Raw genomic sequence first — 26,124 nt, forward strand, 5'->3', positions numbered from 1 at the left:
CACGAGGGAGGAAGGAGGGACGGGGCTGGGCCCAGCTGGAGCAAGGGGGACAGAGGAGGCACGCGGCAGCCTTCGGCTTCCACCAAACCCCGGCTCCTGGGTGCCGTTCGAAACCCGCTTTGCCTGAGCAGAACGCTGTTCTACCTCATCGCGCTGGGCCTTCTCCAGCTGTTTTACACAGGAGAGGCAGAGCAACCCCACAGGCTCTTAGCCTGAGGGTGCCAGGACTTCCATGTGTCTGTGTCCCACCAGCACCCCCATGGGGGAGCTTCAGTCCCTCAAATTCAGAGCTACTGCCACTGCCGAAACTGCTGCACCGACCACACGTGCACGGGATCTCTTCTGGACTGAGACTCAGATTTGTTAATCAGTGACGCTGTGATGGCTATCACACAAGGACAGTAAGAGCGTAATCATGCTTTAGCCTACTTTTAAGGAAAGAAAGCAGTATCTCTACTTAGCTTTGAGGTTGTGCTCGTTGTAGGAGAGCCACAGGTGTACAAGCAGACTAGAAATGAAGAACATGGAGAACCAGGTGCAACCAATGCCCTGTACACAGCAAGCACATAATTCAAAACTTTTTAGTTTCCTTCACTGGTGTAGCTTCTTCCATTTGCATTATCGTTACAGCTTCTAAATTTGTCTTTCCACATCCCTCTACATATCTGCAACTATATCGATCTTCAACCATGTAGAAGTGACCACAGTCTTTTCAAGCAACTATTTTACTGTAGTTCTTACTGTACTTACAGGTTACCGTATAGCCAGGTTGGCCTGGCTATAACCTGTTGTATTTGAATGCAACATCCTCTCACTCCTCGAACACTAACACGAACTGTGAAGCATTAAGGCTGTAGGGACAGACAGGGTAGGTCTGAACAGGGGCACCCTCTCCTCACATCAGGCACAAAGACCATAGCCGAGGTGTGTTGTCAGCACTTGCTTACATCTTCCATGGGCTTCCTCAGACCTTCTGTGCTTCTGGAGAAAGGAACCGTGAGGCCTGCCTGCCCAGATCAGACACCTCACCTCCCTTCTGCTGCCCGTGCAGATCGCACATGTCCAGATCACTGGCTGAGGGGAGGCAGCACATGAACACTGCATTCATGAAGCTGCAAACAAGTAACTTGTGTGACAGAAGTAAAACCTTGCAGCCTGAATGCTTAACAACAACTCCGGCCTGCTTTGGAAGTAGCAGCCATTTTCCTTGTAGAAACATGGGGTCATGTTTTTAATGAATTTTATAATTGCAGCTGCTTTTGGGAAGGTTGAATAATAATAAAAAAAAACTAACAAGGGATTGAGGTTTTAATTAATGATGTGCTTTCAAAAACTATAGAGTTGTAACAAAAAAAAAAAAAAAAAAAAAGAAAACAAACCCACACATAGAGCCTGTATTTACTGACAGTCTTAACACCCAAAAAACTGCTAACTTGAAAAAGCCCAGAAAGGATTTAAATGCGACTACAGAGAAGATATCACTGCTGCTAACAGAAGGAAGTTCAAAAAGTGAGTGTTGTGATTTCTTTTGTTTTCTATAACTAGACCTCCCCACACCCTAAAATTTAGGGACTGTTTGCTTCCACTGGTTATGTACTCTAGATACACACTTACAGGAAGGTCCTTTAAAAAAAAAAAAAAAAGTACTTTTTTTTTTTTTCCATAGACAGTCATTCTATTTTGTCTGTGAATCTGATGAGAAAACTAAAACAGACCTTTTTTTAATATGTAAATAAATACCAGCCAGAGTTGGCCTACATGCGTACATTGGCAACGCAGCTTATTCAATACCACACGTATGACAGATAATCATAAGCTCTAGGTAGCATCGACTCTTGATTTTTCCTGAATTTGTCCCTGCTACAGCCTAACACTGCCCCAATGGCACCCAGTAAGCGTTCGCCAGCAGGACGCAGTTTGTACCGGCTGTACACGAGCCCCGATACCCGCGCTGTGCTGCCAGCGCTCCAGCGGGTGGCAGTGTTACAATTCTGAATTCTGAAAAAGTGAAAGCTGTAGGTTTGAAGAATGCATCAGAAATTAGTTCTCAGAGTGGCATTCCTCCTTGTGCAGTCATCTTAAACTACCTGGAGCTCGTCTTTATTACAAATAGCATCTATCTAGCTAGTAGCACATTTTTAAATAGATACAGCTGAACTACTGTAGATTTGTGCATGCGCTTTTGAGGAGCATATATAAGTATGAGAACTCCAGTGTTTGAGCAGAGAATAATACAAGTGTACTTTTTTTGCCATGTTGTATGAGGTAAGTAAAAACCATTACACGACTATTTTCCAGACAAATCAAACTCATGTGTAGCCCAAGCTAATGTCTGTGCTACAGCAAGCAGCAGGCTGATGTTTCAGCCTGGCAGACACCAAAAATTGAAGACACCTCACCTTTTTGATGAGAACAGCAAAAAGCAAGAGACACTGTTGAAAACTGTTGCTAGTAACAGAGCAAGTGTAATTCAGAGTTCCACAGATCATCACCTATCATGCTTAAATTGATGCAGCTGGGCATCAATTAGCCTAAGCTGTGATTTAGTGCCAGAATGATCCCATGCAACAAACCTGTCATCAGTTTTCCTCAGGACTTGAGCACAGCAGGTGGTCAAATTATGCTACCTGGAAACAAACTGTCCATGATCTGTATCTGAATTGTTTTCACATTAAACAATCTGATAGAAGTGTTCAGTACAGCCCTGAGGGCAGCGGTACATCTTGACCCCAATGCATTTCTCTTCGTCTACGGCTTGTATAAATGCTCTCATTAAACTGGCCTCTCCCAGCTACTTGTTCCCTGTCCCCGGCATCACAGAAACACAGAATCATCTAGGCTGTAAAAGGCCTTCAATATCATCAGCCAGCTCCCAGGCTGAACACATTGGTCACCTTGCTACAGTAGGATCTCTGCAGAACAGCACAAGGCTCCAGTCAGAGGAATACAGCTAAAAAGAGGCCTCTAGACCACAAAGGATTTCAAACAATTTGAAGACTGGGGGGAGAGGGGAGAAAGGGAAGGGGGGGGCATACCAGTGAATACCAAGCTATTAAACTAGCTGGATGCAGGGAATTTTACTGAAGAATACAAAGGCTTTTATAATATTGACATCATAAACATCGACCTAGAAGCTCTGAGAGCAGTACAAGCTTGGTAGTAAAATTTCTCTGGTGAGCTATTTCCATACAGGAACCTTCATGGTGAATCCCAGGGACCTGCACAAAGGCCAGACCCAACACCTCCGGCCTTCTCAACCCAGTGGCAGAAGTAACAGGCAAGGAAGGCCATTCTAGGGGCTGCCCTGGCTTTCATATGATAACAAGGTCAGTAAATCTGCATCCTCCGGTGACACAGCCTCCTTAATCACTTTGACCTAACAGGAAGTAACACCACGATGGTAAAATCCACAAGCAGCCAAACAGACATCAGCCAGATTTTTTCCACCATTTCAAATATTTTTAAATGTTAGGTTTTCTCTCAATTTTAAAATCTGTCTGTGAAAGAATAAGCTTTACCTCTAAATAACAGTGAATACACATCAAGTTGGATAACATTTAGAAGGCAAGTGCAGAAACAAATAACCCTGAATATATGCATAACAGAAAGAAATGATGCATATGATTTAAGATGTGCGGAGGATATTAGCAAAAGTAGTCAAAACATTTTTGCTCCAATATCTGGAGGCACAATAGCTTATGCAAGTATTTTATAAGAAAGGCAGACTCCAGCTACTGCCTGGTGTAGCCCCTTTTTCAGATCCTAAAGGCCAGGCTCATGTAAAAGCAAAGGATAAATGACACCAGGCCACGCACATGCTAAACCCTGACCCTTGCTACCTCAATATCTAAATGCTTGCTTAGATCCTCTGAGGAAAAACAGGAAGAGCTGAAACCCTAGGAATTGCTGCAGAACTCAGTATTTACCCTCTGGCCAAGTCTACTTACATTATGAATGTCATTCTTGACATGATTTAGTTGAGTTTTGCAAAATTCATCTCCTCCATCTAATCAAAATCACCTTGACTTCTGAGCAACCCTTTCACTTTTGTTTCTTTTCAAAAAAGGAACGGACAAGACACAAATCCAATGTTTACCCTTATCTATTTTATTTACAATATATACAGTTCCTACAGAAAAAAAAAAAAAAAAAGATTTCTCACAAAGGTTATCAAATAGCAAAACACAGCATCGCTTAGATCTACGTACTGATGCCTGCAGCCAGCACAGAGCCTGCAGGACTGAGGGCGGTCCAAGCTCCAGGTCCGAGGCCCTGGGGAGCAGCAGGCTGGGTCCCAGCTCCGAGGGGCAGCAGCTGAGGTAGATACAGCACCGGGCACTGCATGTCCTGTGGCATGACATCGGCCTGATCCCTCTGACGTGTCTTGCAGCAGTATGAATTCGTCCTGGTGCTAAGCAAGCCTTCTTGTATAAAGGGTGTTTTTGTTGGCTGTCACTCTCTAGTCAAACTATTTCACTGGTGTGATTTGCTTAGATTTCACAGAATGCTTTGGACTCCTTTAGAATAAAAGGCACTATTGTAAATCTACAGGAACAATTCTTGCTATTTTCAAGAATTCAGACGGGCCATTAACATCATGGTGCTCTGATCCTGTGTACCATGAATCTACATCCTTATTGCTTAACACTTATTATCATTAAGTTATTTTAATGCATTTGCTCTTATCCAGATAATTCCAATATCTGAATTAGAAATGGAAAGCACAGTAGCTTTGAAGACTGCACTATTGTAAATTTTTAGAATGAGCTAAACAAAGATACTGCACCTGAGAAAACCTCCATTCTTCCTCTTCATAGCTGTGTGTGTTTCTACATTTGAGTAGTAAGTTATTTGTGCTCCATTTTTTTTTCCCCATAAAAAACTTCCGTTACTGGAAATAGTGCATACGGAATGCCTTAATGTATTGTCTTTTCAAAATTGTTGTGGGAATTGCACAAATACTGAAGCATGTAAGAACTAGTCATCTAAAAATCAAAAGGCACACAAAATTTACTTTGTTAGCAGTATTTTCTTCTGAAATAGGAAGTATTGCGATTTCATAAGATATTCCCTAGAAGCTGCCAGAATTCCATAAATTAGTGCTAAAAGTTAGTGACATTCAGATACTCGATTTCGTATCTGTCTACCATAACAACGAATTCACAAAATATAATTAGGGCGTACTACCGCTGATCGGAGTTACCTAATTTTACAGATGTATTTTGAATACAAACCCTGATATTTACTGAAAGCCTGTAGAGACAACCCAAGTACTACTAGTGAAAGTACCAGTTGTCTTGGATTGCGTTACCTTTCTCACCAGTTCAATGCAAATACAAGTCAAAGGAAACCTTGATCCATTTAAGGCATGCTATTTAAGCACTTCCTTCTACCTGTAATCTATGTACTCAGACGACAAAAGCAATGTAAACTAGTTTGCTTTGACTGGGAATTGGAGACAGTTAAAAGCACCACGGCATATAAATTAAAAAGAAATTTAAACACACCTAATATTGGAGATTAACGCATTTTTAAAGCTAAATGAACAAAATACCTTAAAATTCAATTTAAAAATACTTGCTGGTGTTTTCAGTTATCACCAGCACCCACATCTCAGAAAAGAAAGTATAAAGGCCATCACATGTATACAACCCCTACTAAATGTTTATTGGTAGGTCTGAGAAAAGGAAGCTTCTAAGAACTTTGTTTTGGTTATGAATACAGGGAGCACACTACAGAGGAAACCTATCACTCTATTAAGGGAGCTTACCTTTAGAGACTCCAGATTTTAATTTCACACCATTTATAATATTAGACTTGAGAATCTGGACGACAAAATTTTGTACAGGCAGGCAGAGTCAAGTCTACCACAAAGACTCTACTACAAGCTTTACAAACAAACTAGCAAAATAATTTTTCCATTCATAGTATTTGTACATGGTTCCTTCCAGGAAAACCCTTCTATTTGTTAAGCTCAAATGAAACTAGTTAGGAGGTAAAAAAAAAAAAAAAACAAGACACCCAAAAACAGAACAAAACAAAAAAAGAAAAAAAAAAATCCAAAACCTAAAACAACTGAACACAAAACCCCACAAATTTCCCCCCAAACTCCAAAACAACCAATATGAGGGTTATACAATTGTCAACACTGAAAACAAGAAAACACACCTTTAGCAAAACCCCACAAATAAAAGTACTTTCCCAGAACACTATTTCCAGGGAGAAGAGAAAATCTTCTTCAACTTCCATGTCATCACTCACCGAAGAAAAATTTTATAGAAAATTTTATTCAACATACAACATTTTCCAGCAAAAAAAGGCAATATACAGGAAGAGTTGTTGTACACTGCGGCTACAGAAACAAAATAAAATACTGGAAAAAAATGTAAAATTAAGTGTGGATTGCTGATTCTATCTTTACTGCACTCAAAACTAGACACGCGGCTGGCATTAGCTCCAAAATAAAAGGAAGCAGTCTGGGGACTGAAATAAAACTACACACAATGAATATCAACATCAGTGAAATTCACTTGCAGACTCACCCAACAAAATTAACCTCCAAGTGTTAAATTGTACATGTTCATTCATTAAATATACAATTTCAGTTTTTCTTTTTTTCTTTTTTTTTTTCTTCCTTTTTTATACAAAGTCAACAGCTTACTAAATACTAGTGAGCATGCCCCTCTGTGCTAAAAGGCTATTTCTTGTGTTTTCCCCATCTCTTCCCATGTTAACTAAATTAATGATATTTATAATCCTTTCACTTGCTTTTGCCAACTTTGAGTGTCATTCTGTTTCCCAGAAGATGGCATAATAAATTGCAACTGTATTCAACAATGGTTGATAATTTAATAAAAAGTCCCAAATATCTCATTTTAGGAGTCAGGGCATCCACTTGGCAAAACAGGATGCAAAGTAGTGACTAAATTAAATGAAAACTAGTTCATTAAAAAAGATTCTATGCAGCTGGAGGAGACAAAAATCCCGAATAAGTGCCAACAATGTACACAATGAAGTAGAGATTGCTATTTATTGATGATGTGAGTTTTTTGCATTTACAAATGCACAAAAATGTCATTTAAAGTATAACTGAAGGAAATAAATCTGATGTGAGTCTAAACATAAGACTTACTAGCTGCAGTGATGGTGAATACCATACCAGGAAGGGCAGCCAGCCAGCTTATGCCATCTATAAACGTACTACAGACAAATATTTTGCCAATGTCAACTGTTCTACTAAACTCTTCCCTCATTATGCTGACAATTGCCTTGCATTACGTTTACCATAAAATAACTCTCATTGGCATCCAAGCTTTATAAAAACACCTTCATTTTGCTCAAAAAGGGCAGTCAATAGATACAGAGAAGCCAAACTGAACAGCCTCAACAAAATAAAATTAACATCAGCAGCAAATCCTCTTGCTGAAGACTTCAGATATAGTGCACGTGTACCAAAGTTCTACAGTTGTTAAAAAGGTGCACACACACACTTATTTTTGTCCCTTGCCTTGACAATCTGGTTAAGTAAGTCAGTTATGGATTTTAATAGCTTTTTCAAGGTAAGTGTAGCGACTTCTCTTTGGGGCTTTATTGAAATGGTCAAGCCCTAGCCATGGCCTTGGATGAGACATGTTGCCTAGAAAAGAAAAGAGAAAAAAAATGAAGTTTTTAAGAGTAAGTTGAAAAGACTCCTTTACACAAACTACTCATGCATGCCCCTGTTCAGTTTGCTAGGAATCATACAGCATGGAAGAGGGCTGCAGAACACTCTTATAATCCCCAGCCATAACAGCTGCTTTCCTGACCACAACTTTCCTCCCAGTAATATTTCTACAACTGTTTTCTGCATCAGGTAGCTTGTTTTCCTCCTCTTCAGTCACTTACAGGAGTTTATAGCAGTGAAGTATATGCTAAAGTTAAAAAACAACAAAAAACAACCCTTGCTTTTGCGATTTATAGCTAGAAGCATGCCAATTGAAGTCAACTGGAGTACCACCTTTCACAGAAGTGCTAGGTGGTGCTTGAAAGAGGAAATCATAATCTAAATATGATAACCTATAGTATTTGCCACAGTATAAGTGATTGCTGCTGTATTAAGCTATTCTTATCACCTGGTTTAAGTAGGAACATTCTTAAAAACATGTAAAACGCAAATTATGAGTTTATTAAGAAATCATGTAACCGACCTTGTACTTATTTTCTGAGGAAAAAATTAGTCATATTTGGACTATGCAGAAACCATACAAAATTTTTCACGTGTTCAACCCAATATTGTTTTTACCTACTGCTAATTTTCATGAAAAAACACATTCCATGTACTTCTTGCAAATGGAAAATACTCCCTTTTAAAATGTCTTCAATGGAGAGCATCAAATGTTCTTTGAAGTGAAACGATAATGGCACAAACTAAATAGCCCCCCAGCAAGAGAGCACACTCCTATATTTCAGGACATCATCTGCAATCACTAAAGCATAAAACACTTGACCTTTCTGGTTGCCTGCATCTGCATTTTTGGTTGTATTTTCTTCAAATCAAAATAATTTTCCTTTTAGACGTAATGGTCAATGTCCAATGTAAAAGTACTGCCAATCTGGCTGAGATCACCTTAATGTCTTTTAAAGAAAGAAATGAAATCATACGCTGTTAGCACAATTGTCATTAGAGTGCATCTTTACAAATGGAGAGGGACAGCATTGATTGACACTAACTATGTTGATAAAATTAGTGAAAGCCAAACCTTCAGTTCAGTAAGTTCAGCACATGTTAAAATCTGGTATTTGTAGAAACTTGTGAGCCCTACACCTTGAAATACTATTTAGATAAGAAGTCATTAGGACATCATATCACCCAACAGGAGAATCTTGTGGGGAGTTAATTCTATCAAAGTTTATAATACCAAAAGGGCAAGTCTCAAATGGAAGCCGATTAGTCTCAGATTCCCTGCAGCTGCTTCAAACACTAAGTTCTCCCCTTTCCAATTTCTTCCATGTTTTGTACTTTTGACCTAGTTACCTAGTCTTTCACATTGCCTCAGCAATACTGGCTCTAGCTTTGCTCAGAAAGTCCAATAACTTGTTTTGGACTATTGCCTTCCCTTTCCCTGCACTCAGAAAGATGACTTAGAACAAAATCAGGACTCTGCCTGATCTGAACACACAAGAAAGGGCTTATTTGCCCACTGACAAATGTCTACTTCTGAGTTAGTCATCCAGAGACCCCCCACAATGCGTGCAGAAAACCAGGTCCCCCCAGTGACATCAACCACACTTCCCTCTGCTCACTGATGGCCTGTTCACATGGAGACATCCAAAGTTTTGGCAAGTCCCCTCATATTCACAGACGTTAGCCTTAAACCTGGCTGTATGACATACCAATGAGATGACTTCTTGCTAGGTCCCTATAAAGTACTCATTAACACTACAGGCCTAATTCTATATGGATTTTCAAATAAATGGACAGTCACAGGAAATCTTTACAACTGTTATATAAGTCCAGAGCTTGAAAAACATCTGAGCAAATTTGGCAAATTTGGGGGGGAAGACAACTCATGACTTTCAATACAGCCCTAACTGCAATTTCAAGGATGTCATTTCCAACTAAAACTCCCCAAAGATGACTGTGGTGAGACTCCTCAATGAATAACCTGGTTTCTTGCATGTGTATATTCCTCAGAGAATAACGCTTTAAATATCAGTTGAGTAAATAAGATGGTAGACCACCTCCACTGACAAATTCAGAACAGAGCTGAATTTGTAGTTTGGTGAATCTTGTCTAAAGAATCTAAAGAGCATCCTAGTCACATATGTAATATTCTTGTTAAATTCTACAGATTCGTTAAAGGTATCAGGAAAGAACAAGAAATGTCTTCAATGAATATGAGAACTCAAATACCTCTTTGTGGCACACTTAAGGAGCTTATGAGGATGCACCTTCTTATGTTTTAGGAGTAACATGAGCACCTACTCCAATAACAATGTGAGAATCAAATATACAAAGGAGAAGATGGGCAATACAGATACAGTGCAAGTAACAGAACTCTCTTCCGTAAAGTATGCTGTATGGATATTTGACCCATCTGGTTGCTCAAATGCTGGTTGTTCAAACGCGAACTTTTAGCTCACAAGCAAACACTATGCAGTGATTTATATGTCTACAGAATACATGTATATATTCTCAAGACAAACAGTTAAGTGTGAATACAAGTATAGGCAAACACTTGCTTAGTTACTATATACAGTGTACTTGACATACAAAGAACAACCGATCTGTTTCTGCATTCTGAGTTAAGGATAACTGCCTTATAACTGGCAAACCTGACTTCAGCAGGTCAGAATAATAGTCAGACTGAGAACAACTCACCAGGTTGGGGCTCAAAATCTTTCAAGTTCACTTCATACTCATCTTCATTGAGATACTGGTGTCGGCCCATCATTACAATTGCAAATTTGAACTATGAAAAGGAAGAAAAATGTTAAGATACTGTACTGAAATAAAGCCTCTAAGTCTAACTTCACAGTATAAAACACAGCTGGTTATGAGTGGTATTCTTCAGGGGCTGATACCAAAGTCAATCCTGTTTAAGATCTTCATCAGCTACGTAGACAGCAGGATAAAATGAACAGTCAGGAAATCTTGAGACTGCATCTGGAATACTGTGTCCAGGTTCAGGCCCTCTAATGAAAGTGAGTTGGAAACAAACTGCAGTGGTTCCAGCAAAGGCCAGTAAGACAGTTAGCGGGCTGTAGCACGAGGCATAGAAGCAGCTAAGGGAAACGTTTATTTAGCTCGGAGAACAAAAGGCTAACAGGAACATCCAGTCTTCCACCAACTGAAGGGTGATACAGTGAAGACTGAGGCAGACTTTTCCAAGAGGTGCACAGCAAAAGGACAAGAGGCTACTATCACAAGCTGCAAAAATGACAAATTCTGATAATTCTGATCTCAAGTAAGAAAAAGACCTTCACAATGACAGTGATATAGTTCTAAAATAACTGCTCAGAACATGGCAGAATTCCCACTCTTGGGAATATTTAAATTGCAACTAGGTAAAATCCTGAGCAACCTGACTTAACTTTAAGCTAGTTCTACTCTGAGCAGAAAACTAAAGTGCATGGCCTCTTGAGCTTCTGTACTATCCAAACTTTTTATAGGTTGTTCAGCTATTTTGCTTTTACACAGTACTAGTCCTACATGTTCTGCCTAATTATTCTCAGAAAGGTCATTAGGGCAAGCAACTGTTCTACTAATCAACATCTACACTTATCCCTAATTTACAGTTTTCCAACTTTTTGAAATAAACTTAAGAGTCTGCCTTCAGCAATAAAACTTCTTCCAACTTGCAATTACCTTTTCAAATTCTTTTTCTTGTATGTCCAGCATTGTCTGAATCCGCTTCATAACTTCTCTGAAGTGTTCACCCTAATGATTACAAGATTTTTAACATCAAAAAACAAAAGGGGTACTGTAAACATGTCCTACTTCAAGCTACATCAGAATACATTGCATATCTTAATCTCTCAGTTATTACCAAAATTACTGAAGTGTCAACACTACTACAATAGAGTACATACAATGTACAACTTTCTATAAACTCGGCATCTGCGAGTCTTATCAATTCATCTTCATGCAATCTATCCCATAAATTGACTTGCTCAATATATACAAGTCAGGTTAAAGTTAAGAAACAAAGTTAGAAAATTAGCAGCAAAATAGGGATTTAAAGAATGTACGTATTATTATTTTTAAGTGATCTTTCCTAAGCATATTGCTTCTTCAAACCTCTACAGCTGTGATGCTTCCCCTCAACTAGTAAATTTTATAGTATTTTTCTGCATGTTGTGTATATAAGCTGCTTGAAATATAATACCAGACAGTGTTAACTTAAAGATCAATAGAGCTATCTTAGGGAAATGCAGTCTCCACCAAAAATTAACACAAAGATTTTACTCTACATTGGTCAAAAATATGGAAATATGGTAAAATGACACAAAGATTCAGAGATTCATTTCTCACTCCAAAACTTTTATGAAACTATGTAATTTTCATATAAACTAGCAAACAAAAACCAGAAAAATTATTTAAAAGCACAAGTGCTAACTGCCTTCACAAAAACACTTTCCTATTGAAAGAAATAGTGTGACACTTGGTTAGAGTAGCAACACATAAAAATTTAATATAAATTAAACTTTCAAAATTAGCTTTCATTCTTATATTAACTTCCAGCTCTGGAAGATAAAGCATACCAAATTATTAAAGTTATGAAATAAATTATAAAACGCAGTCATCTTAGAAAATGCTCAAGAAAGCAACCTCACTAATTTGTCATAATCATTTGTCTCAATAAGAAGCCGAACAACATTGGCTTCACCACTTCTGCCACTAAGTTTACATCAGAATTGCTAACACAGTATTAGAAATCAGATTCTACTTTTATTTTAATATTACATATACAGCATGTCAATCACCAGCTTGATGTTCACGACCTAAAAAGGCTCACTGAAACACTGAACAATCTGAGGAGAATCAAAGGAGAATCAAGACAGTAAGGGATTTAACCACAAAAATGCATGTATGAGGCAGAACTTTTTTTTTCCCCCCTTTTTTTAAACAGGAACAATTTTTACTAACTCTATTTCTTTTACAGTATTTTAAGAAACATCAGAAAGATTATCGCATAAGGAGAAAAGGGAGGCATATGTACCTGGTGTATCCTCAGCAAGAATGGAATTCCAAATGTCCCAAAAACCTCTTTGTGGAAATGTGCCACTGTGATTAGCATCTCATTTTCTTTATCTATATCTACCTGGTCCAGAGGAATTTCCTAGATACAGACATAAAATTAAGACTGCAATCAGCTAAAGATTCCACTAAAAAAACCAATATATTAAGTAACTAAATGCACAATTAATGTATTGTTACTGATGCAAAACAAGTCTATTTAAAAACAATTAAAGACAGACCTTTTTTTGACAGTGTCATCTCCCCACCCCCATTCATCTCTGTCACAACAACACTCGAGCTTCCCCTATTCAGTAAAATACTCTCTTGGCTTTCCTGGATGGCTTTTTTGACATGAAATCTTCCATCATCTGTAGTTATAAAAATATTACAGACCTTCTCTTGTCATCTTTTCATGACAGCTTTACATTGGAAGCTTACTATTCTTTTTTTCTTTTTTTTCTTTTATTTTTTTTTTTTTTATCTTTGAGGCAAGTTAACAGATTTGCAAGATGAAATGTTTAGAAAAATCACACTAAGTAACAAGATTTGACTTCAGAAGCTCTAACTTAAAAAGAAAAGGAAGCAGTCTTCTAGGATACGATTCTGCATATCAATGTGGGTTCCAAGCATGAAAATTTGCATGATGAGTCCCCACACAAATCTTGGAATTAATTATTGCTAAGAAGGCAAATGTTCTCAAGACAGGCCCTTGCCAATTGTTCATGTTTTGTTATATAAACATATGTAAAGATTGAAAGAATGGAACCATTACAGGGTAGGAGATGGAACAGAGATTTTAGAAGGATCATTTTTAAAATATATATGTATAATCATGTATTCTTGCTTGCTGTAAGTTATCACAGTATTTGAAAAACAGAATCTAGGAAAAGACAATAACCACTTGAGATAATTTCTTCTTTCAAAGTTTTAAAGTTTCTTAAAGAAAGTAGTATTTACCTCTATTCGAAACGTTCGACTTGTTGCAGGTGACAAACACTCTAACAGCTCGTCTTCCTGATGGACACCAATTATTTTGTAACTTACAATTTCTAGCAGCCTTAAAAACACATGAACAGAAAAAAACCATTAAAAGGGGAGGGATGAAGGGTGGTGAGGAAAAGACAAAAAACAATGCAACATTAGTTTCTCAAACCTTAAGAAGAATTAGTATAGTCAGAACGTAAACAGATACTAGGATTGAATTTTCAATTTTAGCAGTGCAAGGGTTTTACTAATTTTTAAACTCTCTTTAAATGATCTCACTTTTCTCTCCTGAAAAGTGAACAGCATGAATTGGAAACAATTATTAAATTGTGAATTAATAGTTGAGATTGATGAATCTTAAGCATCTCAAGAATTTATTTTTTATTTCATGAACTTACATAGCTATGTAAGATTCCTATTTGTATTTAATAATAATTCTCTTAAATGGGACTCCTGAATCTTTTAATTTTTTAACACAACATTAGACTTCATTACATAATAATAGTTTTCACAGTATTTTAAGTTCTATGGATACTTTTCTACATACAATCACATAGAGGAAATACAAAATCTTCCAGCTTTACCTTAATTTCCCTGAACCTTTTTCAGAGAGTTCTACAACTTTTTTACATTCTTCTAACAGGTCCCGCACACACCCATGCTTATCTGGATATACTGTTATTTCCTAGGTGGTATTTAGAACAGAAAAGTGATTAGAAAACCTGAAAGTGTAAACAACCATATTAAAGCACAGAAAACACTGGATTTTTCATCAAAAATCCATATTTAAAACATAAAAGTTACTGAAGTGAACAACTGCTTCAATTTTATTTTTTTTTTTTTGTTAAGAACTGGCATTGTTTTCTATAAGGTGCATCTCTGTTCTAACTTGGTGTTCTTCAGAGGCAGCAGAATGTACGAACATTCTTCTACAAAGAAATTATAACAAACAACAGCCAACCTCACTCACCTCTTCCCTAAACTGGCTATTTAGCCATATGCATTTAAAACTTCTTCTGTTTTCAAAGTCAGTTATTTTCATTTTGAGCTTAAAGAAGAAAAGAGAAACACTTTAGGCATACTTTGTACAGGGCAATTTTTTATTATTATTCACACTAACAAAAACAAAAAACTCTTACCTGTTGATAGTAAAGTTTTTTAGGTTGCCTAGGCTTGAAGAACTGCAGAAGATCTCTTAAAGTACCTTCATAATTATGCCTAAGAGGATTGCCAGGGCCATCCCTATAACTACAGAAGAAAAAAAGAAAAACAAACATCTCTTTACAATCCATTGCTGCTCAGTAAATCAAAGTACCAAGAACATTTTTATTCCTGGCTACTAGTTTCACGTAATTGCTAGTACAGGCTAAGCAGCATTATATCCAATGCTTTACTGATTTTTAGAAACAGGCAAGCACAGGGCAACAGAAATACTATTGCTGTACATGTTAACTCACTTGGATGTTTAAGAGTTCACCTTTAATCCTGCAGAGTGGCAGACCTACATTCCTCTGAAACTACTAGTATAGCAGCACTGAAGTCACCTGATTTAGATTGTGAAAGGTTAATTTGTGGGGCCATATGACACAGCAAAATTCCAGAGTGACCGAAGCCCAGTAAACTACAGAGCTATCCATACTGATACAGGCTCCTTGATGAGGAAGGGAGAGACCTGAAGGTTAACGATTCAAGAGCACTCTACATTTACATACATACAATAAGTTTATACAATCTGTGTGCACGTTATTCCTGCAGAATATACCTATAGCTACTAGTATGCTGTTTTCTGCTGCAGTTGCAGTTTTCTATAGATTCAAATCCAGTTTTACACAACTGTGCCCAAAACCACCACTTCAAACAGAAACAACCCTTTTAGCAGCTCTGTGGGATCACTGTCATTGTACAGGGTCTGGACAGGATGAAGTTATCTTTCCTTATTTGCAGACTTCCAGGAAATAAATAGTAAAAATAAAAGTCAGAAACAAGTAGCTCCTGCATTTAAAGCTTTAACAGCAGCAAAAATCCTGCTTTCACGTATGCACTTATTTCTGGCGTCCTCCATTCTAGACATCTGCATATTCTGAAATAGCACTTCCATTAGTTTAATAAACTTGACCCATACCATAAAGGCTCTGAAACAATTAATAATTTCAGAAATTTTAATTAAACAACAATTCTTTAAAATGCTTTTTTTTTTTTTTTTTTTAATTGTACTTACTACAATTCTTATAAAATGAACAATTCATGGGGTCTCTAGAGCCAACCACTGTAATAGTGAATTGTCTATGAAACTTGCTGCGTGGGCCGGAATGTTAACATTATAACGATAAAAAATTAGTTTACAACATGGAAAAGCTACAAATTAACTGAAACCTACTTATTTTGGGGCTAAGTATTTTAAATAATACTTTAGACGCAGAACACCAAACTAGAAAATTTGTCTTACCCTTGAGACTTGAAAAACTGTAATAACATTGGATCCGTATTAAGTCTTTGTGCAACTGTCTTTGCAACCTGCAAACAAAAATTTGTTTAAGTTCTGTGTTTTTTCAGACAGTTGTGGCACTGCTCTACAGTCATACAACGACAGAATGCTTAAGGTTGGAAGGTCATTTTTAAGGTTGGAAGGTCATTTTCTAGAGGTCATTTGGTCCAACCCCAATCATTCATTATTCTACTTCAAAAATGTCATGCTAGAGAAATAATGGGAGAGACCCACTATGTCTACTCCAAGAAAAGAAGAAACTACTATTGCTAGCTTCTGAACAAGTGACCCAGAGTAAGAAAGAAAGGGAATGGGAGGGGAACATGTCTCTAATTACAATAAATCACTGTCACCAAAGGGCCACAACAATAGCTGTACTCCTCTTGTTTTTCATTATAATATTTTTTAGGAAACCTGTATTCTTTGTTCTTTGAAGATTTTCACTGTTCTTTAATTCACTCAAAGGAAATTTGCTTGCTGTGTTATATCACCATGTTGTTCCCATCAATATTTTCATGCCACAGCATGAACTCCAATTAATAAAATAATATATTTTTTTAAGTATTTTCTTCTCAGAAGCATTAGTGGCTTTCTTATATTTTTTTTCTTACCATAATGCAAGAAGTGTACAAGAATGTATCTACTCTTCCCTAAAAATATTTATAACATGCTTTTGAACTAATGCAGAAGTCACTTCCAGCACAAGGAAATAAATGCAAAGAAACAAATAGGGTACGTGCCTGAAAGTAGTTCATTCTATTGGATAAAGTAACTACAAAGCCAGGGTCATTGGGGATGGTTTTATCACAGAAAATGACATCCACTCGATGATAGAGGTCTCTGAAGTATTCCTTAGCTGTTGGTAGTTCGCTGTTATCATTTTCTGGATCGTCCCTACAAGAGCAGACAAATGATAACACCATTACACATTACATTGTTATAGATACATGTAGCTAGGGCTCTTAAACAGGTTCTACAGTAAATCAGTGACAGTTGAGAAATACAGAAATAAAGTTAAGAAACCTTTTTAAGGAGCCACCACTTGTACACAGTATAATTAATACAGTCAGTAGTGACTCACACCCTTGAGTATTTCTGTGCGGTGCACGAGTCAATGCACTTGCACACCGTGCTCTCTCATTTGGCAATCTGGCAATAGACACTTCCACTCATTTCACAGCAGCATTCTAACAACGCTCTTCCCTCCCTCTCCACCCTGGCACATTAGTGTGTGTCTTTATTAATGCTGCCAAAACTTTCTGTATACCCCTGTATCAATTGCTTTGCACAGAGGCCAGATGTACAACAGCACTCCTTGAACCACAGAAGCAAAACAACCTGCACAGATGCTGGTTTGGGTCACTACTGACCGGTACCCCTATCTTCTCAGCAGAGAAATAGCACCAGGGTACAAGCTGTGCACTTACCCAAAAGTCAGCAGCCAGCCAAAGGTGCATAACACCAACTGGGTCAACAGGGAATGCGAGTTCCAAGGCATGACATGAGAAATACATTCATCTCACATAATCTGGGGTAAGAGTGCTGAAGATAGACTAGCTGGCTTCCACCCACTGTCAGCCCATGGAGAGAAACAGAGCAACACAGTTGGGTGTGACCATCAGGAGTGAGAGCATTGAAATGCTGATTTATAGCCCTGACAAGCTTAGGAAAGATCCCTTTAATGTATAAAGAAGCAGGAGTTCTCCTGTTGCCTTAGAGAAAACTCCAGTCGAAGCACCAGTACACCCAAGAGTTGCATACACTCAGGCAAACTGGGAGCATCTCATCACCGCAGACCAATATGGAACTTAAAGTGAGCATGAATAAAAGGAAAAATGGAGAGGAGTTCAGTTCTAAGTTGAAAGGAGCTCCAAGTCAAGAGCCTTGTACAGCACTGGTGGTACAGAACCCAAGGTCTGAAATTCCGGTAGGCTCTTCACTGTTTGGGTTACAGTGGCTCCAAGTAAAAAGCTGCAGAACGCAGAAGTAATGCTGAACCACACTCTTTGGTAATAGTGAGACGTATTTCAGTATTTATGAGCATTAGTTTTCTAAACTAGGATGAATTTCCTTAAATTATGTAAAGTTATAATTAAAAAGCTATTGATATTTTTTTAATTTCCCCTTTGAATGAACAAGTGAGAACTGCTGAGAATGTCTACTGCTGGAAAACTATACTTTTCTCCTGTTAGAGCACTAAATTAAAGGAAGTTCTGTTTTCAAAGTGAACCAGGTGATTTAATTGCAATCATAAGCCTGCCCCTTAAAATACATACTTCTGAAACACTATGATGTCACCATCCATGAGTTCATCAAGGGCTTTATCAAGAGATACATCATAGTCTTGAATCCTTTCTGTTAAATTGGGTTTAACTTCCTGCAACAAAAAAACAAAAATTGTTTATCACACAGAATGAACAAGAGACAAAAACAAAAGTCACAATAGTAAACGTAATCAGACAAGATAAATTTATCTTCTTTCAACTGAAAGAAGTGTGCGTGTATACTTTTTTTTTTTTTTTTTTTTTTAATTAAATGCAATCTTAGGTAAGGTTCACAGCCACCTCATTATTATGGATGAAAATGCTTATTTTACCAATACTTTACCTTAGGATTCTCACTCAAGTTATCTTAAAGTATTTTATCATTCAGTATTATTATACCACTGAAATTTTGTAAATTTCAGATTAATTTTCTACTCATGCAGCTTCCAGAAAGATTGGAGAATACTAAGCATGCTTACTAATTTTAATAATACAGTATTTTTGTAAAGGAACACACACAAAAAAGACAACAAAGCCCAAACAAATGTTTATATTATAAAATTATATATATACATATTATTTTTACTTGTAGGATAACCTCCTGAGATAAAAGCACCTGCCTATAACTAGAAACAAATGCAACCCTGACCAGTAAAGGAGTAAAAACGTTTTACGTATTGTAAGGTGCATGTGATTTTTGAAAAGAAATACATACAGCAGTACCTGACAGGTCTGCTTTATAGCATGGAACTGCATGTGTGCCCCTGGAACCACCAGAGAGAACAGCAGGACAGCTAACAAAACAAAAAAACAGTTCCTTGTTCTTACTATAATAAGAACTTTGCCTTGGCAAGATCTGTACCTTCGGTACTCATTAAATACAGCAGTTGCAAAGATTTGTTAATATATTTCTATTACAGAAATAGTAAAGTATTTTGTCTGCTGACTTTGAACTTGTGGAAGGAAGGAAGAAGATGCAACATTTTCTCAACTCATCCGTCTAAGAGGGGCACTGAAAATACAACGGCCAATAATGTTGGCATCATAGCTCCTCTAACACTGAGATTTGGAGGATATGCACAGATTTAGTATTAGCAAAGTTGTACATGTAGGAGTTTGTGTAGAGATTTTTTTTTGTTGTGGTTTTTAAAGCCTCAGACTTCTAGTTTTCTAATATTAAATCTGTTCCAAAGTTCACTATCTGCTGATACTCTCTTGCAGCACTGTAGACCTCAAAACTACTAGTTAGAGTACTTATGACTTATAAATTATTGCTGTTTTTTTTTTTTAACCAATAAAACTTTTTTTTCCCCACCCTCTAGCTACAGAATGTAAGGGACAAAAACGGTAAATCAATACTTTACCACTTTACTTGATCAAGTCAAAATATTCATCCCTTCAGTTCTCAGGAAAAATGTATTGGTTTGACAGAACCTTGTTAACAGATTCGTGCCTCACAGTGTATTATAACATACGTGTACATTATTAGTCACTTTTATGCACCTTTTAAATATTGAGCTTCAATTTTCAAGTAGTGTTTCACCATTTGGTTTCTTTTAGATTGACCGGTTTCTTTTAAAGAGTTGGGAACACTAGTAATGTACTTAAGTATATAAGATAACACAGTGAAACAGATGTGCAATATCAAAAGTTCAGAAATGTGCATTTTGATTCATGGAATAATTTTCATTTGAAGGAACCACTGAAGGCCTTTAGCTAAACCTCCTACTATAAGCAGAGATAACTTCCAGTTTAGAGCAGTTTGCTCAAGGCCTCATTCCTTCAGGTGCTGGAAATGTCCCAGATTGCAACTCCACAGACTCTCCTGATGCAAGTGTTCCCTTCTGTGTGAATGACTGGATTTATGAGTGACAGAACTGTGTCTGTGTTGTACATGAAAACGTTAGGTCACAACTGCCATGCTAAGCTTTGCATCTCAACCTACTTGGTTATTTCTTTGTTATTATCCACAATTTAGAACATTATCAAACAGTGGTCCATCCTTAAGAAAAAGACCCCAAAATTTGCTACCGGTACAGCAATAATGATTTTTACAATAAACAAGTCTATTGATCCAAACCTCATAGAGGATAAGGTTAGTTTCTTGTGGAAATCCTGCTCTCTCACACATAACTGGAAGCAAGTCACCTAGTGGAAAAGAAAAGGAGTGTGAAATGCATTGCACTGTAACTGCTTGCAAGACCTATCTGTGAAGTAACAGAGAATCTATTTTCTTTTGTTCTGGTTAAATAGTTTTAAAATGCCTTTCTAAGGAATGGAACCTTCTAGGCTAAAGCTGCCCCAGATATTTAATATCTGGGTTAAATATTGAAATTTAACCCAGAGAGAGATTTTAAGGTTTTCTTCCACTTCATCTGAACAACAACAACAAAAAAATGTGCAAGGCCATCCAAGACCAAGGAAATTAAATTACAATATTCCTTCTTCAGAGATGGATTTTTATTTTTATTTTTTTTGAAATCACATGGATAAAATGCAAAAATATGAAGCACTGTACAAATCAACAGAGTGCGATATTCAAAATGACAAAGTATCTTAACGTGGTGGCCACTTGTTGAATTCTTTAAATGGATCCATATGAAAACCAAGGCTCACAGCTAAGTAAACCCAAGCAGCTATTCTCAGGCTACCATTGTGACAATGAGTACAAGAGTACTCAAATTGCATATGACTATTTTAAGAGTGATTGCAAAGGTCCATTCAGCAAAATAACCTGAAATAAAAAAAAACAAACTGGGGAGCAATATCATATCACAAAACTTTACAGTAAGTCTGAAACAACTTTTTATGTTCAGCAACACCTGAAGAATACTGTTAAACTAAAAAAAAAAAAAAAAAAAAAAAAAAACTGCCAGCCAATGCTGCGTTAAGGCAAAACTGTCAGGCTTGCAGAAAGTTTGTTTCACTGACAACATGGGAAAGAAAACCGTACCAGAGAACCAGCACTGGTGTTGGAAGAAATCAAAATTCCAAAATTCCACTCTGTGGCCTACATTTGACTTCAACAAAACAACTAATTATTAAAAATAAATTAGATATACAATCCATCGTCTCTAAAATTTTTCAATTATAATAATGAATTTGAATTTCAGAACTCACGTATTTTACAGGATATAGGTGTGTAGATATGTCCACAATAATTCAAACTCCGAGTCTTCGGATCATACATTTTCAGGAACAACATTACATCATCTAGAAATTAAGACAAGATTTATTTTTTTTTCTAAGGAGTATTTGACTATGTTTGGAAATAGTCACCCAAGTACTTTTCTTTAAACAGCAAAGTGTGTCTTTCCTTTATTCATTTAATTAATGCCTTTAAAATATTCTTAAATACTGAATTTATATAAATCTACCTGCATTTATGAAAAATTATTCAGTGATTCTAAAAGCACTTGAAACACACCTTGCACTTAAAGAAGAATCAAAGAAAAAAAAAGCACAAGACAAACTAATTTCAGCACTGTAGTTTGATGGGTACATCATTGACATCATTGAAAAACACAAGTACACAAGGTTTCTTGACATAATATCCAAAGTATTTTGCATTTACTCGAGTTTTAGCATATATGCTTACGATCTTTATCGAACTTGGGTAATGTTGCTCCAGTAGCAGCCATCTCTGGATCTACTGTTTCCAAAAATATTGTCCATGGATTTTCATTGTCACTGAGCTCAATCATCTATGTAGATGTGGAAGAAGAAAAAAGTCTCTAGAGAATGTAATATAAACTAATATCTGCATTTTCATCAGATAGGAGAACTTTCTGACATACTTTATGAGTGAGATTTTTTTTCTTTTAGCTGCACTAGTGACAGAAAGTTTATGAGAAGAGAAACAATAACAGAAAAAAACTAAAGAGTTTTAATGAAGCACAAACGATAGGTTTTACTTAAAATGGACCTATTTCTTTTTCATTTAAAAGTATACCTACAGTCATCTCTGTTATAGCAAGAAAATTACTTCACTCTATAAAAATAGAGGACAGGGAAACCAATCCCTTTCTTGTGGCATTTAAGCACAATGTTTTACATCTTAAGTGATACATTTTGTTAAATCCATTGCTTCTGCCCAAATAATAGACGACTAAAAAGACATTTATGTTTAAAATCTAGGATATAAACCATTATCATGTCTTTTCTTCATGGAAGAATTATGCACCACAATCCCCCTTTCCACCTCAATCAACCCACTATAGCCAAAGTCTTCTCAAATATGAAACTTTACCAGACAAAGGCTAAATTAAAACGCTTAAAAATCTGATGTCCCAAAGTTAGGATCTGAAATCCAAGAATCATGGACGACATACATGTTACTTATCAATGAATACTTACTGTTTTATTGCCATCTGCTTCATTATCTAACATTGCAGGTCTTTTCGTTCCATTGCTTCTTGCTTGCATTGGCCATAATCTGATCTGATCCTGTGGAAATCCCTGCAATAAATAAAAGTTGTGACAGGAAACAAAAACGATTAAGATATTTTTATTAAACCAAACAGAACTTCTATTTTAAAAGGTCTAAACTATGACTGCTGCTAATACATGGAGAAGATAAAAACTAACATATCATAATATACTAAAATAGATAGCCAGTCACAGAAAGCTTACCATTGTTTGAGAGAGGTTTTGAACAAATTCCGTAAGCGTGGAGTTTTTTAATACTTTGAAAACAGTATACTTCACTTTTTCTTCATCGTACATATCATTGCCTTGGTGGCCACAGAACTGATCCTCTGCTACTATCTGAAAAATTACATTTAAAGGTTACTATTTGTATTACTCAGCTCCACAATACAATATTTTCTTTTGATGCTTTCCTATGCAGTGTCATTGACTCTATTGTTGGCATCACATTGCTGACACTATTTGTGTTCTCATGAAGAAAATTTGAAAGCATACAGATTACCATGGAATTTAAAAATTGTGAATCAAATCAGTGTAAGTAATCAATGTACAAATCCTGAACAATAAGACACCAGTTGCACTTAGATCCCAATCTTGGAAACACGTACATGTTCTAAAAATTCTAAAAATGTTGGCGCTTAAAAAAAGGCTTATTTTTATTTTGTGCAATACACAGAGGATGACCTAAAACATTCCCTGCATCTGCTACAACTCCCATGTATTCTTTTTTAACAGAGAAAGTCCACACAACTCTGCTAATCTCTCCACTGGAAATAGCTCTAGTGTAAATGTAGTATGGAACAAGCCAACCTTTACCAATAGCTCTACATAAGAACTCTAGAAAGAACATGCAAAGAAACATGGAAGCAAATGGAAAATGGGTTTTATTTTCTTCTGCCAGATGGGCTCTGGAAAGAGCCCTAAACAGGGTTCCTTAAGGCAATTCATAACAATCTAGTCCATCTGGCTTTTCCAAAGAGATAATTGCAAATATAAGCACTCTCTCCTTCTGCTTCTACTTGATGAGCTCAGTTTGGCAGAAGTCCAGCCTTGCTGCCTATGGCAAGATACATTCTAATTTTAGAAAATAATTCCTGAAGGAGATAAAAGTGCAGTGGCAGGGCAGCCATTTAAAATAACCTACTCATTTTCCTTTCACCTGAACTTACTATTTTTCCTTGCAAGTAACTTTTCACAGCCTTCTAGAGAAAACAGAAGTGCCTGTAACATGCTTTTATTTCCCAGCACTGTACAATTTGTTTCATCAGTACTCAGTGCACATGTAAATATACTTACAGGCACTGAAATTATTTCAGTTCAAATGCTACTTCCAACACATATTCAAGAGTTGAAAATATTCTGAATTTATTTGGAAGACAATTGTAACTTGATCTATTTCAAAAGCTGACCTGCACTTGCATGTAGAGATGAGCTTCCTGCCTCTCCTTCCTCTTTTGAGCCTCTATTCTTTTCTCTTCTTGTAGCCTTTCTACAAGTTGTTGAGGAATATCATGGTCCGTAACAGGCTGCAAAACTTCACCTACAAGACAAATTTTGTTATGTCATTCTGAAATTTACATCAAACAGGGTTTTCATGCACAATTGACTTTTCTCTGAAGAAAAAAAAAAAACTGCCTTTTTCATCTTTTAATTAAAAACATGATTTGATATCATCATGTTTTGGCAAAATAAGTATTTTCTATCCTGAGCCAAAATGCATGATTTCCATGAAATATGTATCACAGACTTCTGAATTAGATATTCACTTCAGGATTAAAAAAAAATTTACCACCACCTGATTGTTTTTAATATACATATATCTACATATTTATAATGGATTGGATTTAATTTCCATGAGTCACTGATTTTTCATCCTATAAAACAATTAAGGATGAAGCACTCTGCTGATACACAGTCTTGTCTTACTGTGCTAAGACAAGATGCTGGAGGATTAGAACACACTTTCTAAAAGTGAGAGAAAGTCTGGTCGATCCCCACAGAATCTATAGATGCCATCTATAACTAACGGAGCCCCTTTGTATAAGAAGGCTGTCAACAATTCAGAAATCAAATACATATCTAAATCCCTCTACCCTATCTAATTTGGAACACACACAGGGTATACATACTTAATTTTGATTCCCTGATGTAAACCAACATGTACGCATTAGTACAGTGTCGTACAGATAAGTCATCATCATGGCCTCCGTAGTTGTGTTCAATCGCTTCTTCCTTTGTACATCTTGATACAACATCATCATCAAATTTACACCACTAGAGAGAAAATTTTACATAAATATAACGTTTTACACAAAAACATGTTCTTGAATGATAAATTAATCCTATTTCTGGCATGCCTTTCAGCTCCAAGTAATTAAAATTTCTCTTCAAGCATCACGAGTTTAGAAAATTCTACAGTTCGCTGTAATTTGTGTTACCTGCTATCTGCACTCAGCATAAGGGAGGCCATAAGTACCTCCGACTCATCTGAAAATCTTACACTGAATATCAAAAGCTTTTAGCCAGATAATTATACAAAGGATTCATCTCAAGACTATTCCTGAAGTATTTCACATTTCTATATGAAGTTCAGATAGCTGGCCTTATTTTTATTAAATAACACAATGCAATGATGCACCAAATACCTGGTAATTATTTGTAAATTTGACATAGTTTACAGGAAATTTTAAATAAAACCAATAAAACCGATTAATAGTGAAAAGACAAATAGAAACAAATTCACATTAAAACCTGACTGCTCATTTTACTGTGAACAGTCATAGACACACAAAACCAGTAAGCTCAAGGGAAGAGGCACCTGACCCATAAACATCGAATCTGATCAAGTCATCTAAACCTGTAACAGACATGCAAAGACACTGAATTTCTGAGTCACAGAAACATTAGGAAGACTCATATTTGCTTCAGCATTAAGTCTGAGAAATGCTGGATAAAAGTTGCTCACTGTAGAAATTCAACACACAGACAGAAGACTGAAGGGCTTCCCTTAGTCTTTTGCCAAAAGCCAACAGCAAATATAAAGGTGCTCTCTTAATAAGGCAAGTGATGCCTCCAAATGCAAACTTCTCCCCTAAAGAGCAAAAGAAAACTAGACATGAGGGCTGCTGCTTTGTCTTTGTAAATCCAAAGCAAGTTTCCCAAATATGTTAGAATAGAAACAACAATGACAAGTATCAACCTACAAACTACATCAAACAGAGATATGACTTCACTAACTGACC

General features: G+C 36.6%; 1 protein-coding gene and 1 long non-coding RNA gene across 3 annotated transcripts in view; both read right to left on the bottom strand.

Annotated features, from left to right (window-relative positions):
• LOC311444992 overlaps positions 1-1,459 on the bottom strand; it is a 39,034-nt gene extending 37,575 nt beyond the window's left edge. Inside the window, exon 1 of the long non-coding RNA XR_014698156.1 lies at positions 751-1,459. This is a non-coding gene — a long non-coding RNA (uncharacterized lncRNA). The remainder of the gene's footprint in view (positions 1-750) is intronic.
• Positions 1,460-6,267: 4,808 nt separating this feature from the next.
• The window catches only part of USP7 (ubiquitin specific peptidase 7), a 72,783-nt gene continuing 52,926 nt past the window's right edge, over positions 6,268-26,124 (bottom strand). For both annotated transcript variants that reach the window (XM_084537277.1, XM_084537278.1), the window contains 18 exons: positions 25,012-25,156; positions 24,292-24,422; positions 23,087-23,221; positions 22,811-22,912; positions 22,053-22,158; positions 21,575-21,667; positions 20,535-20,602; positions 18,467-18,567; positions 16,931-17,084; positions 16,152-16,219; positions 14,845-14,953; positions 14,676-14,753; positions 14,290-14,390; positions 13,679-13,778; positions 12,702-12,821; positions 11,348-11,419; positions 10,361-10,451; positions 6,268-7,636 (listed from right to left, as the gene is read on the bottom strand). In XM_084537277.1, the coding sequence (XP_084393403.1) occupies positions 7,530-7,636; positions 10,361-10,451; positions 11,348-11,419; positions 12,702-12,821; positions 13,679-13,778; positions 14,290-14,390; positions 14,676-14,753; positions 14,845-14,953; positions 16,152-16,219; positions 16,931-17,084; positions 18,467-18,567; positions 20,535-20,602; positions 21,575-21,667; positions 22,053-22,158; positions 22,811-22,912; positions 23,087-23,221; positions 24,292-24,422; positions 25,012-25,156 (1,881 nt within the window). In that variant the 3' untranslated portion in view covers positions 6,268-7,529. The remainder of the gene's footprint in view (positions 7,637-10,360; positions 10,452-11,347; positions 11,420-12,701; positions 12,822-13,678; positions 13,779-14,289; positions 14,391-14,675; positions 14,754-14,844; positions 14,954-16,151; positions 16,220-16,930; positions 17,085-18,466; positions 18,568-20,534; positions 20,603-21,574; positions 21,668-22,052; positions 22,159-22,810; positions 22,913-23,086; positions 23,222-24,291; positions 24,423-25,011; positions 25,157-26,124) is intronic.

Source organism: Aythya ferina (assembly GCF_964211825.1).
Source record: "Aythya ferina genome assembly, chromosome: 15".
Classification (NCBI taxonomy): Eukaryota; Metazoa; Chordata; class Aves; order Anseriformes; family Anatidae; genus Aythya; species Aythya ferina.